This window comes from Hyalella azteca, unplaced genomic scaffold (assembly GCF_000764305.2).
Source record: "Hyalella azteca isolate HAZT.00-mixed unplaced genomic scaffold, Hazt_2.0.2 contig9115, whole genome shotgun sequence".
Lineage (NCBI taxonomy): Eukaryota > Metazoa > Arthropoda > Malacostraca > Amphipoda > Hyalellidae > Hyalella > Hyalella azteca.
Genome location: NW_025939192.1, coordinates 119,549 through 134,835, shown reverse-complemented (window position 1 = coordinate 134,835; position 15,287 = coordinate 119,549). Strand labels below are relative to the sequence as shown.

At 41.0% G+C, this 15,287-nt stretch overlaps 1 protein-coding gene across 6 annotated transcripts in view; it reads right to left on the bottom strand.

The window, feature by feature from the left end:
• Positions 1 to 326: 326 nt before the first annotated feature.
• Positions 327 to 15,287, bottom strand: part of LOC108673027 (BTB/POZ domain-containing protein 9-like) — a 21,834-nt gene continuing 6,873 nt past the window's right edge. Inside the window, exons 1-12 of one of the 6 annotated variants that reach the window (XM_047881913.1) lie at positions 12,153 to 12,201; positions 8,771 to 8,978; positions 8,093 to 8,222; positions 6,960 to 7,190; positions 6,527 to 6,685; positions 6,149 to 6,263; positions 4,896 to 5,112; positions 4,321 to 4,401; positions 3,956 to 4,104; positions 3,256 to 3,445; positions 2,739 to 2,925; positions 327 to 2,258 (exon numbers count right to left, since the gene is read on the bottom strand). In XM_047881913.1, coding sequence (XP_047737869.1) covers positions 1,065 to 2,258; positions 2,739 to 2,925; positions 3,256 to 3,445; positions 3,956 to 4,104; positions 4,321 to 4,401; positions 4,896 to 5,112; positions 6,149 to 6,263; positions 6,527 to 6,685; positions 6,960 to 7,190; positions 8,093 to 8,222; positions 8,771 to 8,958 — 2,841 coding nt within the window. In that variant the 5' untranslated portion in view covers positions 8,959 to 8,978; positions 12,153 to 12,201 and the 3' untranslated portion in view covers positions 327 to 1,064. Of the gene's footprint in view, positions 2,259 to 2,675; positions 2,718 to 2,738; positions 2,926 to 3,255; positions 3,446 to 3,955; positions 4,105 to 4,320; positions 4,402 to 4,895; positions 5,113 to 6,148; positions 6,264 to 6,526; positions 6,686 to 6,959; positions 7,191 to 8,092; positions 8,223 to 8,770; positions 9,164 to 9,306; positions 9,330 to 12,152; positions 12,202 to 15,287 lie in introns of those variants that run through there. The other 5 variants (XM_047881914.1, XM_018160797.2, XM_018160814.2 and 2 more) reach the window with 5 other exon arrangements.

The following is a 15,287-nucleotide window of genomic DNA, read 5'->3' as shown; positions in this document are numbered from 1 at the left end:
TTGGTCTTCAATGCAAACGACATTATCTGGATCTTCAATTAAATCACCATTATCTTGGCCTTCAATGAAACCATGATTATGAATTTATCAACGCTTTACATGAATCTTGGAGACATAGTTTCCATTGAAATGAGTTAAGAGAGCTAAGTAAAAATTGTACTATTTGCATGAACAATAATAATTCAATCATTGATCAATATATCAATAATTGAGGAAGTTGTTATTTATCTCGTATTCAGAGGATCGTGAAACAATGCAATCAATTATTCATCGGAAAAAGAACTCTGAACATAAAGGGAAGTTCGGGGAAAAAATGGACGTCCAAAAGCGTTATTTTAGTTTATATTCACAAAATAATTTGTTAAGAATTAACCGCGTCAGGGAACGGACTAGGATGACATTTACGAGCATGGATAATTCAAGATTAAAATGACCGGCCATGAAGATATAATGGCAGGAGTTATGTACAACATTTGAGAATTGTGAGAACTGCTTTTCAGAACTTCTAGGTAATAATTACACACAAATAGCCTCGCACTAACGAAGGTAATAATTACACACAAACAGCCTCGCACTAACAAAGAGATCCTATGAAACAATTATGTAACGAAATTTATCAAGACTTCATTGGAATAAAAAAAAATTGTAAGACGCGCGTAGCCATGACATTTTCAGACAAAAAAAAAATCCTACATGCAGGCAGTTGAACATAAATAAATAAGCTGCTGGTCGATAAGGAATGCCGGTAAGTTTATTTTCATCAAACTACGAGGATAAATTGATCACACACATCGTAGGGTATGAGGCATTTACCGCATGCAGCGGGTCACACACGCGTCGCGCAAACCTACAGTAACAGGGACCATACTCCATGCTCATGCTTTCATGCTCGAAAACGAATTTATTAAAAAACACTTATCGAGACATATAATAATTTGAGGCAGTCATATCGTCCTGCGAACATCCACTCCTTTGATAACGAGGAGCCTGTCGGGGCAGGCGAAGAGAACATCGGGGCAGGCGAAGAGCACGTTGGGGCAGGCGAAGAGCAAGTTGCAGCACGATCAATCTTTTTCAGAGTCGTCTTTCTCGTCGACGTGATCGTGTCTCTCCAGCAGCAGCGGTGAAGGCGGTCGCGGGTAAACGGCGCTGCCCGACGAAGAGGTGATGGCAGAACCGACCTCCACCTCGGCGAGGGTGGAAGGGGCAGCACCTCCTTCACTGCCCCCTGCACCCAGTCCCCCAGCTCCCATGCAGTACCCTAAGCCCTGACGCATGTCCAGGACTGGGTTGACCAGCTTGACTGACCCCCCAGACCTGTTGTTCTGCAACGAGGACAAGTTCGAGTATTCGGAGCGTGTGGGGGAGTTGGAGGAGCGTGTGAAAGAATACTCTGAGTGGGTGGGGGAGGAGTGGGCGGTGCTGTTGGAGCGGGAGCTGCTGCCAGGGAGCTGACAGTTGGAGCTGGCACCTGAGAGGGCTGCAGGACATTGCTGAGCGAAGAAATGTAGCGAGGAAAGGGGGCCTCGGGAATGCTGGTAGTAGGGCGGCATGCTGTGGCTGTATGGGTAGTCGGTGGTTCTGAGCGAGCGTCGGGGCCTGGCCCCAAGGGTCGAGTAATCCACAGCGGACCCACCCTCGCCGGCGGAGAATTGGTCAGCACCGCTGTAGGCGCTCGCGCAAGATTGGACGCTCTCCACCTCCTGGGCCTCAAAGGGCGCCAACGAACCGTTCTTGGCCGCCACGTCGCTGGCTGAACCGAAGAAGAGGTCGTTGCTGCTGTGGTCGGAGCAGCCGTTACTGGCGGCCGACGAGAAAGCAAGGCGGTCGTCTAAACCTGCACCATCTGCTGCGGCCGCAGCTTCGTCGCCTGCAGCCTCAGCCACAGCGTTAGCAGCCTGCTGCTGTGGGGCATCCAGCTCCGGGCTGCGGTTCGACTCCGCCATCATGTCAAACTCATATTTCTGATCCCCGTCGTCGTCGCTGACGGCGTCAGGCGGGCCACGGTGATTCTCCATGACGGGCCCGACGTGAGTGACGTACGCACGCGCGCTGCCACGTGACCGGGACCGTCGGCCCCTGGTAGCTGCATCCGGGGCATTGCCATGGGTAGGAGGAGAGGGGGAGGTGATGGTGGTGGTTGTGGTGATGGAGGTGATGGTGGCAGAGGAGGGTAAAGTCTCCGTGATGGGGCACTCGATTGTGCTCGCCGGGCACTCAAAGTGAACGCAGTGGAACACCTGCGGCACAAGGCGGGTCTGTACGACACAAAAAAATGAAAGAACCTACGGCGGAAAGTTGGTCAGTATAACAACACAATAAAACAGCCGCAAAAACGGTTCAGCAAAACGACACAATAATATCAGAGAAATATTAACACGAGCTGACACTTGATGCATCAGCGTACGGCACAGACCGTATTGTTAGTGGGGTAGAGGCATCCTACAGGCCGTTCACAGTGACGGGGTCTTTTTAACCATACGTACCTCGTTGGCCGTATTGAACACGTCCACAATCTTGAAGTAGACCACAGGTCTGGGTCTACGTACCTCGTTGGCCGTATTGAACACGCCCACGATCTTGAAGTAGACCAGGAGTCTAGGTCTACATACCTCGTTGGCCGTATTGAACACGTCCACGATCTTGAAGTAGACCACAGGTCTGGGTCTACGTACCTCGTTAGCCGTATTGAACACGCCCACGATCTTGAAGTAGACCACAGGTCTGGGTCTACGTACCTCGTTAGCCGTATTGAACACGCCCACGATCTTGAAATAGACCACGGGTCTGGGAGTGAACTGAATGATCTGCCAGGAGCGGCAGCACTCGCGGGTCTTGTCCGTGACGACCTCCCAGTCTCTGCCGTTCACGGAGCTGTGGATGTAGTAGCTGTAGGAGCGCTCGTCGCAGTCCCACAGCAGTAGCCTGTGGAGTGACGTAGAGTGAAGTAGAGTGACGTAAGAGTGAAGAAGCGCCGTACGAGTGTCATAAGAGTGACGCACGATTGATGTAAAGTGACTTAAGTGTTATAAGCAGAGTGACACAGTAGCCAAAAGAGAGCCAAAGTGATGCCATGGCCAAAACATAATGAAGTCTTATGTAGTGATGCAAAATGAAATTGGTCGAAGGTAAGCCAGCGACCACACGGGAGACTTTAAACAAACTAGACAGATCATTGAGATTAGGAAGGTAGCCAGGAGGCTGCCTTAGCTCTGCAATAGATCATAAGGACGTCTTGTAGTGTACTATAAGTACCTCAGGGAGCCGAGCCAGTAGGGTTGCCCCAGCTGGACGCAGATGGAGCCGCTGCCTAGCTGGTGGCAGGTGTAGCCGCTGTCCCAGTCGTAGTTCGTCACGTCGCCATTGAGCAAATTATTACGGCTCCTGCTTACGCCCTCGACCACGACGCTACTGCGTGACACAAGCGCCACGTTGCTGCGCGGCACTGTGGGTACAAGGGGGCACTGTGAGTACAAAGGGCCACTGTGGGTACAAGGGGGCACTATGGGTACATTGATGGGGTACTAACATGCCTAGGAACTGATGGGTGAGGTACGTGGATGGTACTAATCCTAGGAGCACCAAAGCTGCGGCAAGCCTGGGGACTGGGTACCCGCAGTGGTGAGAGGCTCAGTCTCTCGCACCCAGCTCCTGGTTCGAGTCGCAAGTTTTTCCGGGAAGCTCAGCTCATGGACAACTCCGCCATTCATCCAACTCTGGTTGATAAATGAGTACCTGGCTTGTCCAGGGTGTTGTGTAATGCAACCAAATGGTTCTGGCGGGTCAGTGAGCCAGTGATGGTAGTGGAACTACCAGTGGTACCAAATGCCCGGAAAAACTGACCTATCACCCCCTCCATTACCTTGTTACCACTACCCAGCTGCGCCAAGCCCGGGGACTGGGTACCCACAAATTAGGGTGCAGGGACTGTATACTTGCATATTAGGTGTCTCACCAATGAGGCCATGATGCAGGACGACCTGCAGTTTGGTGTAGTATGCCTCGAGGGCGACGATGTGGAAGACCCTGTTGACGGTGTTGTTGGTGCCCACAACTTTGATGTAGCGGACCGCACGAGCCGGGAAGTACAGGTACTGCCACGACCTGCAACGCAACCATTCATTGCAAAACCTGCTATGTACTTGAGCCAAGTACAGGTACTGCCACGACCTTTCACTAGCATGGCTCGTGTATGTGACACGACTAAACACGTGCGACTCTTAAATTTTCGTGAACAAAGAAATGATCCAAAAATCGTAAAAAAGTGAACAAATAAAAATAAATAAAAATAGCAAATAGTTTGGGAATGACAGTTTATACCTGCAGTGATAGAGCGTATGGTCCACCACTCTGACCCAGTCCTTCTGGTCCATGGACACGTCGATGTAGTAGCTGTAGGACCTGTAGGAACAGTATTATATTCAGTGACTGTAATATCGGTGAATATTGTATACAGTGACTGTAATAAGGGTAACAATAGCGGGAATATACTGTATCATTCATCAACGGCTCTTATCTAGGTAAAATTAGAACGCATTTCTCTGCAATAGCTTCAACTATTAGAGAAAAATTAATGTCCTGCTTAGCTAATGACAGGTCATATATTCACATGGCCACGCACTTACCTGACTACATACAGACTTACATTGTCATTCACTACAGAATAACAACAGCACCAACAATGCACACAAAATGAATCAATATGCAGGATATTAACGAGAAATAAGCACAACAATAAAGGGCACAATGGACAACAATAGAAGACAATATGGATGGACAACAATAGAGGGCTCCAAACCTCCAAATGTGCACAACAATATAGGGCAAAATGGACAACAATAGAAGGCAAAATGGACAATAACATAGGTACACTAAAGCAATATATGTTTGAGTGCCTGGGGTCTTTGTCCCAAAGGACGAGGCGCAGATGGTTGATGATGCAAGGCTTGCCGAGCTTGACCAGGATGTGCTGGGGACTCTCGTCGATGGAGTGACGTGTGAAGCCTCTATCCATATCATAATTAACGGTGTTGCCATCCAGCAGGTTGTTCTTCATCTCGCCCGTCAGGACGACGGCGCCCTTCGCTGGAGTCGCCACGTTCTCTTCTGCGACTGAAAACAAATTTTGTTAACAGTTAATGATTGAAAATTCAAGGGAAACGTGAATACAGATCAGAATGTCTGCAACTGAAAACAAAATTTGTTAACAGTTAAGGAAGAGAAAATTTAAGGGAAAACATGAATACAGATCAGAATGTCTGCAACTGAAAACAAATTTTGTTAACAGTTAATGAGGATACTGAAAATTTGAGGAAAAAGCGAAAAACATGAATACAGATCAGAATGTCTGCAACAGAAAACAAAATTTGTTAACAGTTAAGGAAGAGAATGAAAATTTGAGGGAAAATATGAATAAAGATCAAAATAGAGAATAAAATAAAAGATTAATTGGTATTTTGATGCAATACTTACAAAATTCACCAGAATATGAAAAAGATTGGGACTCTTAGGAAATAACATGAATGAAGATGGAAGTGGGAAACAACCAACACTAACAAATACCTAGTGTCTTTTATTTTGATGGGAGATGTAAAAATGAAGACTTGAAGAAAACGAATGGTATTAATGCTATTAATGTAAAGATCTAAATGCATGATAATTTGAAGAGCATGAATTGTATATTATCAAGCAAATCAGACTTGGAGGGCAACTCCCAAGATATTGTTTCTATATTTTCATCATTGTTAGTTGGGGGCATTCAAACCTAGGAAAATTTCTGCCTTAATCTTTATTCAATTTATAAGACAGCAGCAAAATCAAGAGCCAAAAAGTCCATTTACTCAAATCCTGTGCTTTGACAAAGAAAAGTCTTCAAGCAAGAATTTACATACAGTGCTTGATACCCTAATGAAAAAAATATAACTCAGTACTCACTGCAGTGAGTGACAGAGAGTACATTTTCTCATCGACGAAAACGTGAAGTCACGGACGGACAGACGGACGGACGGACATGGCGAGCACAATAGTGAATACTTTTTCAAAGATGAGAAAATGCGCTAAAATGAGTTCATGATACAGCAATAAAGTTTTGAAGCTATAGCATTAATTCAAAACTTAGAAGACTTTGTTCATGAAGACAAGTACTCACCGAGATATCCCCGATACTGCAAATCCATGTCCCTGGACTCGTTTTTAGCTTTGATTGCATCAAGAATATCATCAGGAGAGAGAAGCTGCGACGGCCGTACAACATTCAGTAGATCCTATAGCAAAGCAAACTATTAGAGACAGTTCTATATTATAGAACCAAACTCCTAGCAACTAAACTTGAGTGAATAAACAAGAACACTTCAGGTAAAGCAAAACTATAGAAATATTTATAGTTCATATAACCACATCTCAAGCAACCGAAGTTTAGTAACTAAACAAGAACACAGGACTAACTTAGGCACAAAATTTTTCCTTGAATTTGAGTCAAGGAAAATAACAAGCAGGATTAACCTAAAGAACATCAGGCAAGACTGACCAGGAGGGACAAGAGCGGAAGGCGGATGAGTGATATAACCTCCTGCAGCAGAGCCTTGTCAACAACATTGTTGGCTTTGGCCCACTCCCAAACACCACAAAAAATATCAACTTCTGGAGCACAGAAACTGTCACGCGATATAATACTTTTCAGGGCCATCTGTGAAGAGAAAGATGGAGGTTGAAACATACATAATGAAAAGTTCCCTAATGCTCATTTTATAATTTTTTTGTATAAAAGCCTCTATCTAAATCACACAAATTCATCTGTGAAAAGAAAGATGGAGAAGATGGAAGTTGAAACATACTTACATACATGATCAAAAAATCCCTGTTGCTCTCTTTTATAGAAACTCAACCTGTATTTAAATTGAACAAATTCTGTTGGACTAGGAATTCACCTCAAATTTAAAAAAAAATTAATAACTACTTACAGGTGATAGCATCTTGAAGGAAGAGTGATTCACTATTATTTGAGCATTTTTGTCCAGAAAGTCCTGACAGACAGTGCGGAGCCCATTGAGGCAGTAGAGAAGAGACAGGTCGTAGATGACGCAGAAGTTGTTAATGCAAAGAGTCTCCTTGAGGTAGTCACACACTGCAGCTTCAAGCTCCTCAAAGCCATATTGATGTGAGAGAGCCAGGATCTCATGTACAGTTTCTTCCTGAAACACATCACAAGAATTTAATTTTTGTTAAATTCCATGATAACCTTAAATAAAAAGAAAATAACATGATAGAGAGACAGGATCTCATGTACAGTTTCTTCCTGAAACACATCACAAGAATTGAATTTTTATCAAATTGCACGATAACCTTCAACTAAAAGAAAATAACCATATTGATGTGAGAGAGCCAGGATCTCATGAACAGTTTCTTCCTGAAACATATCACATGAATTCAATTTGTTAAATTCCATGATAACCTTCAATTAAAAGAAAATAACATACAAGAATGAACAATTCTTGGGATAATAGAAATTAAGATTAAGAATCCCTTGCAATGCTCCCACTCATACATATAGAACCATCATTATACAATTTTATTCAGATTATTGGAGAACAAATTAAAAAGGTTAATAATTGAATATAACAAACATTGAAACCTAAAACAATTTACTGGTACTTGCCAAGACAATGATTTTTATATTTATAATATTTTTATACAGTACCGGTATGCAAAAACTCATTATTAAATCACCAATACATGTACAGAAGCAAAACATTCTAGTAATTAAGGAAAACCTAAGGCAGATTATGACTTAATAATATCACTCGTTTGCTTGAATCGCAAATTCACTAAAAACTTAATAGCAAAGAAAACTCCACAAAAATTCATAGTATCTTTAAAGAAAACGTTTCGGAGTCCAGCTCCATCGTCAGTTCGAAAATTCTAGAACACAGATTCTGTGTTCTAGAATTTTCGAACTGACGATGGAGCTGGACTCCGAAACGTTTTCTTTAAAGATACTATGAATTTTTGTGGAGTTTTCTTTGCTATTAAGTTTTTAGATTATGACTTTAAATACTTAATTTAATATTTGTAAATAATAAGTCTAAGTCATCACCTTCTCAGTGTGGAGTGCCACATATCCTTGATAAATGTACTTGAGAAGGATCTTAAAAGCTATTAAGTTAGCATCCTTTATCTCCACTTCAGTTTGATGAGACTCTTGCAGCCCTCCGTACATCATGGCTCTGAAACAGAAGGATTTAGCATCAAGTTATTCAAACATTGTGAATGTTTACTGGTCAATTTACACAATGGGATTTAGTTGAACATCAACTAAGTCTTTTATCTAAAGATGGTAACTGGCCATTTACCAGCCTTTTAGATGCACAAATAATATTCCTATCTTCTTGATATATTCAAAGATAATAGATACACAAATATTAACATGTTGAAATAAGTAAAAAATGAAAGGTACTATTGTGGTAAAAAATAGCCTAAAATTACACTAAACTACTTTGTTGCTGAGTGAAGTAATTGTTCCTTGAAAAGCGGAAGGAGATAATTAGGGAATTTTGTATTTGGCACACAAATTTTTGAGGAATACAGCAAAAAAAATTATTATTCAACAGAGGTTGTATTATTTAAATTCTCATTTATTTATGAGATACTCAAATCTCTTCCATGCTAATTAGACAAATATATATATATAAAAGATATATACATATATATATAAATATATAGATATCCCTTTATATACACATAACAGATAATATAAAACACTACAAAAGACTACCTGAAGTAGTTGCTGCGAGCAGCAAGCACCACTCTATGGGCGTAGAATCTTTGACTCCCAACCACCAAGACGACATCGCTGAATTCGCTATTCAAATAAAGATTGCCAATGTCTTGAGCAAGGCTGATTGAATGGTCAACCAATCCACTGGTTGAGCAGTATGGCAAGCCAAGATGGATATCTGACATCTTGCAGTGCTACCTCATCTCTGCAAAAACATTTGTATCATAAATATAAAAACACTAGAAGTAAATGTACAGCTCAAAAACCCAGAAGTAGTTTGAGACATGTTTTGAGTTCAAGTCTTTGTTGAAAAAAGTCAAAAGTTTGAACTCAATGATGGTGAAGAAGTCAGAAGAACTCACCTACTCAAAAATCTAAGAAATTTGCAGCTCCAGAATAGTGGAGAAAAAAAAATAAAGCAAAAAGACTGAATTACTATACTACTATTTTAAATATTTTTATGAGCGGTGAGTCTTAACTTGTAAGGGTCAGTAAGGGATGGTTTGGAGAGTTTTTTGTTAATAACTTCTTACCATGAAACATTGCATTAACGAGTTTGAGCTCATTTTAAAGGTCGTTCTAAGGGCTATTGTATGGCACTTCCAAAAATTCCATATAGTCAGATGGGGTAAGACAGGACCGAAATCACTAACAGGCATGTAGCATCTATACCATGAATAACTAAAAAATCCTAAACTTATCACAAGGTGTGGTTATGCAATGGGCTTCAAAGCTACAACTCAGACTTTTTGCATACAACACAGTTTTATGTACAGATTAAAAAAAGTGAGCTGGTCCCATCTTACCCCATTGGGGTAAGATGGGACCAGGCTGGGGTAAGATAGGACCAACAAGTAATTCTGATGTTAAAAGGTTTTTAGTAAAAATATAAATCTGATATTCAATATTATCCATCTAGAAACACATGATTCGATTAAACAACCACTTGTTACTGTTTTGTGCTGCAGGAAGTCAACTCTAATAACAGTCACATTGGAGTTTTTGCCACGAGAAAACTAATTAAGCATAGAAATAGTAGGTTGGCTTTGATTCATTGTAGAGCACTGCCAAATGCTACATGTATATTCCATTAGTGTCATTGTCTGAAAATTTATCAAATTGGTAATAAAACCAATGGATAATAACTTAAGAGTCGGACGTCATGTGTTTTCTTGCTAACTGCATTTGTGGTGCACTTTTTCAAACATATCCCAGGCCCTCTCACAAAATTGTGATGATTATTTTTTATGTTTCACACAATGATTTTCCCCCAACCACTCTTGCACATTGTTCTGCAGCTCACTAATGGGAAGAGACATCCCTATTTTCTCCATCCCCATGATGCAATTCATAATAGTTTGCTAAATTTATCTAATTAAAAAAGCTAACAAGTTAAATTGGTTATTTTAAACAAAAGATGACAATTTTGACCAAATTACTCCATGTATACTTATGCACAATAATATATTCATTTAAAAGCTATTTTTGATAAACTATGGGGTAAAAGAGGACCATTTGTGGGGTAAAACAGGATCATTTAGTGGTCCTGTCTTACCCCATGTCCGGTCCTTTTTTACCCCATTTTAGAATTGTTGTCAGGCAGTGATGATAGCAGGTAGGAATGCCTAGTACCTATGTCTCAAAAGTTGCTTGTTACTTGAGGTTACTTGCCTACATCCACAAACCTGGCCAAAAAATTTTTTGTAATCAGACACAGCTTATTTCCCAAATTGGGTTAACTATTTTGTGAGCCTTCTTTACATAGTTTTTCTTTGAAAATTAACCAAAAATTCATTATTTGCAGAAGAGGGCTGAAACAAACACTGAAATGACAGGCAATGATTGCTCTAACATATTCTTTTGTCAAATTAAATTCAGTGCAATCAGAATGCATGCCATGGGCTGGTCCTTTTTTACCCCATGAAGGCTGCGGTCCTGTCTTACCCCATTTGACTATATGCTATTTGTAAGGTGCCAGACACAAAATAAAAGCCCCCCAAATTACCTCTGGAAATGGGGCAATAATGGACACATGAAATAAAATTTAATTTTAAAACATTTGAAGCATGCAGAGTGTACTCATCCATTACTAACAGTATTCTGAAATACTCCTCTTCCTTTGTAGATGATGTAGATCCTCCTATTATTATGTCAGTCATTTTTTCTTAAAATCACATTTTCTGTGATTTTTACTTGTTTTTACTTAATTGATATATTACCATATCCATACATTACCGAATTATTGATGTGATATTACTATATCCATGGACATGTCATTGAGCATTGACAATGACCTTGTCAACTGCAAGCTTCATAGTGGCAGCAGCCATATAGCATTTCTTCTGTGTCTGTAAGTTTGTAAAGATGGCTTATAATTTTGCGCCATTTATTGGATCAGGTGAATTTACTATATCAAAAAATATTGTAAAAAGCATACATGAAACAAAAAGGAATATTTTAGTGACAACCATCATATTTTTTGGACGAATAAATCATAGTTTAGGTTAATTATATTCATCTATGTTGACCAGGGGCCAGTGCACAACTCTACTATCTTATCTAGGCATGATATTCTATGCACAATTTTGTGATGACCAATTATGCATTAATTTTTTGTTAAGTGAAATATTTTTTGCTGAGCAAGGTATAAGAGAAGTATGGAAAAGTGTGGTACTGGTAGTACCTGGGATTATGTATGGAATGGACGTTATTACCTACATCATTGCATGGAATGATGGTGAATTGGATAAATTTGAGGTTGTACACTGTAAATAGGCTAACTTAAAATAAACACACAAACTTTCACTCCTCTCTAGCCTCTCCTTTTATGGCTTTTTAATATTGCTTATTTGCTTCCATCTGACTTGGTCTCACTTTTTCCTTCCTATTAACAATTTAAATAGGCTATGCAATGCGTAGCTCACGCCTCAGAGTGCTCAGTCCTCATGGTGGCTGACCGCTGATGGCCATTGCAAAGGCCTCATCCCAAATTTTGCAGCCTGAAATGTCTTTTTTTGCAGAGTCACCATGCCCCAATCCAAAATTCCAAATGCAAAATATGATATTGATATGAATGATATTGAACAAAATTCTAAACCAGTTAGCCTATACCAGATTTGAAACTCAGAATTTGAAACTCAGTTCTTCAGAATTTGAAACTCAGAATTTCAGAAATTGAATTCTTCATAATTTGAAACTCAGTCTCTGTTTACCACTATATGAATTTAATTATTGACACTCTCTTGACTCTTGCTCAATTCTTGTCATGAAAATACATTGAAATTGAACAAGGTAATTCGAAGTTAATAGTTCCTTAGTGCTTAGTTATCATCCCAAAAAAAATCAATTTTTACCAAATAAAAAAAAAATATATATTAACTTTCATTGATTTGTTGCCAGTTTGAAGGTGAAGAAGAAGTCATGCAGCCATGCGCTGACCAGTGGCCTGAGTGGAGGTGGACCACTTTGTATCACCTGGACTTGGCAATGATTATTTAATTCTAGTCTTCAACTCTTCATCTTCACATTTTCAGTTTCTTTCTTCTGATCTTCTCCCCATTGGTCATTGCCTCATTGGTGCATAGGTAGCAGTTAGGCAGTAGCACTGCATACTATCCACGTAGGGGCATAGTGGCAAAGCAGAGAGTTTTTTAGACTCTGTCTCAAGTTCATTTTTGAGTCCTATGAGTAGACCAGTAAAGTATCATGGATTATGGATACCAGCATTATCATACTTAAGAAATTGGTGTAAATCTTGAGGAAATTAAAAATCAACTGATTCTGAAAAATCTCTGGTTTGTCACTATGCGTAGGGGTAGCCGCCTAGCCGGCTAAGCCGGGACAGATTATTTGCCGGGTAGGCCTATAACCTATTAACTTTCATAGCCTAAACAATCTTTGACGGTTTGACCTACCAATGCTACCAGAAAGTCGTAGCCTAAATCAGTGACGGTCCTGACGAAAATGTTTTAATCAAAAAGTAGCAAAGGTTCAATATCAGACTGATCAGAGCATTTTGACATGATCAATCGATTTTTCACTGTAGCGTAGGACGGTAGCGGTAGGTAGACAGACACAATCACAAATGCATTTGTGCCTGTCTACCTACGCTACAGTGAAGAATCGATTGATCATGTCAAAATGCTCTGATCAGTCTGATATTGAACCTTTGCCACGTTTTGATTAAAACATTTCCGTCAGTACCGTCACTGATTTACGACTTAATGGTAGGTAGGTCACAGTTTGTTTATGGCTGCGCCATGGCTTCGCACCCATGGTTGAACTAATACAAGGTTGACCTTATAGGCCCTGGCCCACGAGCAGCTGCTCCTTGCGGATGTCGTTTGTTGTTCCGACTGTGACGTCACTTTGGGCACATAATAACATAAGATGAATTGCTGGCCTGATGTGGCCTGTCGCCGATTCTTTTCCTTTTCGTGCCTTGTTCACAGAAGATCTAAAATCGTGTCATGTGACCGGATCTTTTCATGACTGACGATAGTTTGAAATAGCTACTCGACTTCCACCGGGTTCGATATGCATATGGTGGTAGGCATTTAAAATCTGAACATATATTTTTCGTTTTTTTCCATAGCTTTATCTAATCTGTTCTTGAACGCGCTCATACTTGCATGGAGCGCCAACGATGTCATAGGCTGTTCCACATGTCGGTGATTCGAAGCGAGAAGAAATGTTGGCGCGTTGAGAAGTTGCAGCGCAGTTTTTTTAGTTTATAGTTGTTTCAAATTCTAGTAATCCTTCGGGGACCTTGTATAAACCATGAATATACTTGTATACTTCAATGAGGTCCCCACGCAGACGTTGATAACTGAGGCTTGGAAGCTTCATAATATTTAATCTTTCTTCATATGACTTGCCCTTCAAGCCTGGAATTATCCTTGTGGCACGTCTTTGAACATTCTCTTAAATTTTTGTCCTTTTCAAATCTCGGTGACCACACATCGTTTCCAAACTCCAGATTCGGGCGCACGACAGCAACAAACATCGCTTCTGCATCTAGGAACTCGTATGCCAGCAATGAGTCGAAATTGTTGAATGATGTAGTAAACTCCTTGAGTGAGATGGTGCGCTCGCTGAGTGATAAACTGAGCTCGCTATGCAATGAGCTGACTGAAGTGAAGGCTCAGTTGAAAAATACAGAAGAAATGGAAGTAAAGAACAAGACAACTGCTTTATCTGAAGTCGCTAATGAAAGCCCACGTGAATTGCTTGATAGAGAACGTAGGAAGGCCAACCTGGTCTGGTTTGGGAGTCCTGAAAGTAACGCATCTGATGCGAAGGACCGAGTGATGGATGACTCGGCCTTTGTTGTAGACTGTTGCAGCAAGGTACTCAACACATCGATTGATGTTATATCTTGCAAGAGGCTACGCTCGAAGGATGCTGCTGTCAACACCTTCAGACCTTTGCTGGTGACTGTAAAGGATTCTGCTCAGGTCTGGAGCGTGCTGAAAACAGCGAGAAAGCTTGGAGAATCCGCTGATTACAAGTCAGTTTTTGTAAAGAAAGATTCCACTCCCTTGGAAAGGGCGGTTTTTCGCAAGAAGTGGCAGGAGAGAATCAGGCGGAAAGGCAAGGAAAATCAGGTCAATCACTTCCAAGCTGCCAAGACAACACCGGCTGCTCACGGACAGTCGGAGGAGATGGAGGACAAGTAATTAGTAGGAATGATGTCCGTATATCAAGGCCTGTAAATAATGTAGGAAGTAACCGCATACATCAAAGTGAAAGTGGACAAAAAGTTTTAAAATGTTTTTACACGAACTCGGACTCCGTTTTGAACAAGAAAAGTGAACTGTTAGCTGTGATCGCAAACGAGTGTATAGACATTATTTGTATTACAGAAGCACTCCCTAAAAATCACGGGGGGAAAATTGTACCTGTTGAATTTCAACTGCCATGTTATGATTGTTTTCATAATTTAAATGAAGAGCAGTGCAGTAGAGGTGTAGCTCTGTGGGTTAGAACCTCATTTGGGGCACAGCAAGTTAAGTTATCTGCAGAGCAGCAATCAGCTAGAGAATCAGTGTGGTGCGAACTTACTCTAAAAGGCAATGATAGCCTTCTCATAGGGGTAATTTACAGATCACCTAACAGCTCCTCTGATAACAATAAAGTACTAAACAGCCTTTTACCGAGCATGTCATTCAGCAGGTCGCATACGTTGATCGTTGGTGACTTTAACCATCCAGAAATAGACTGGGCAGATGAATCTTCTCCAAGAGATGGGAATCCCCCAGCATCCTTGTTCTTGGAGTCTGTGCGAGACTCATTTTTAATCCAGAACATCACCAAGCCAACCCATTTTAGGGGTAAACAAACCCCAAATATTCTAGATCTTGTGTGTACTAGTGAAGAATCAATGATAGATGAGCTTCGCCACGAGGCTCCGTTGGGCAAAAGCCACCACCAATCATTGTTTTTCAATATTAAGTGTTGTGCAGAAAAGACGCTTCGGAAGCGTGAACGTTTGAACTTTGCGAAAGGCGACTAT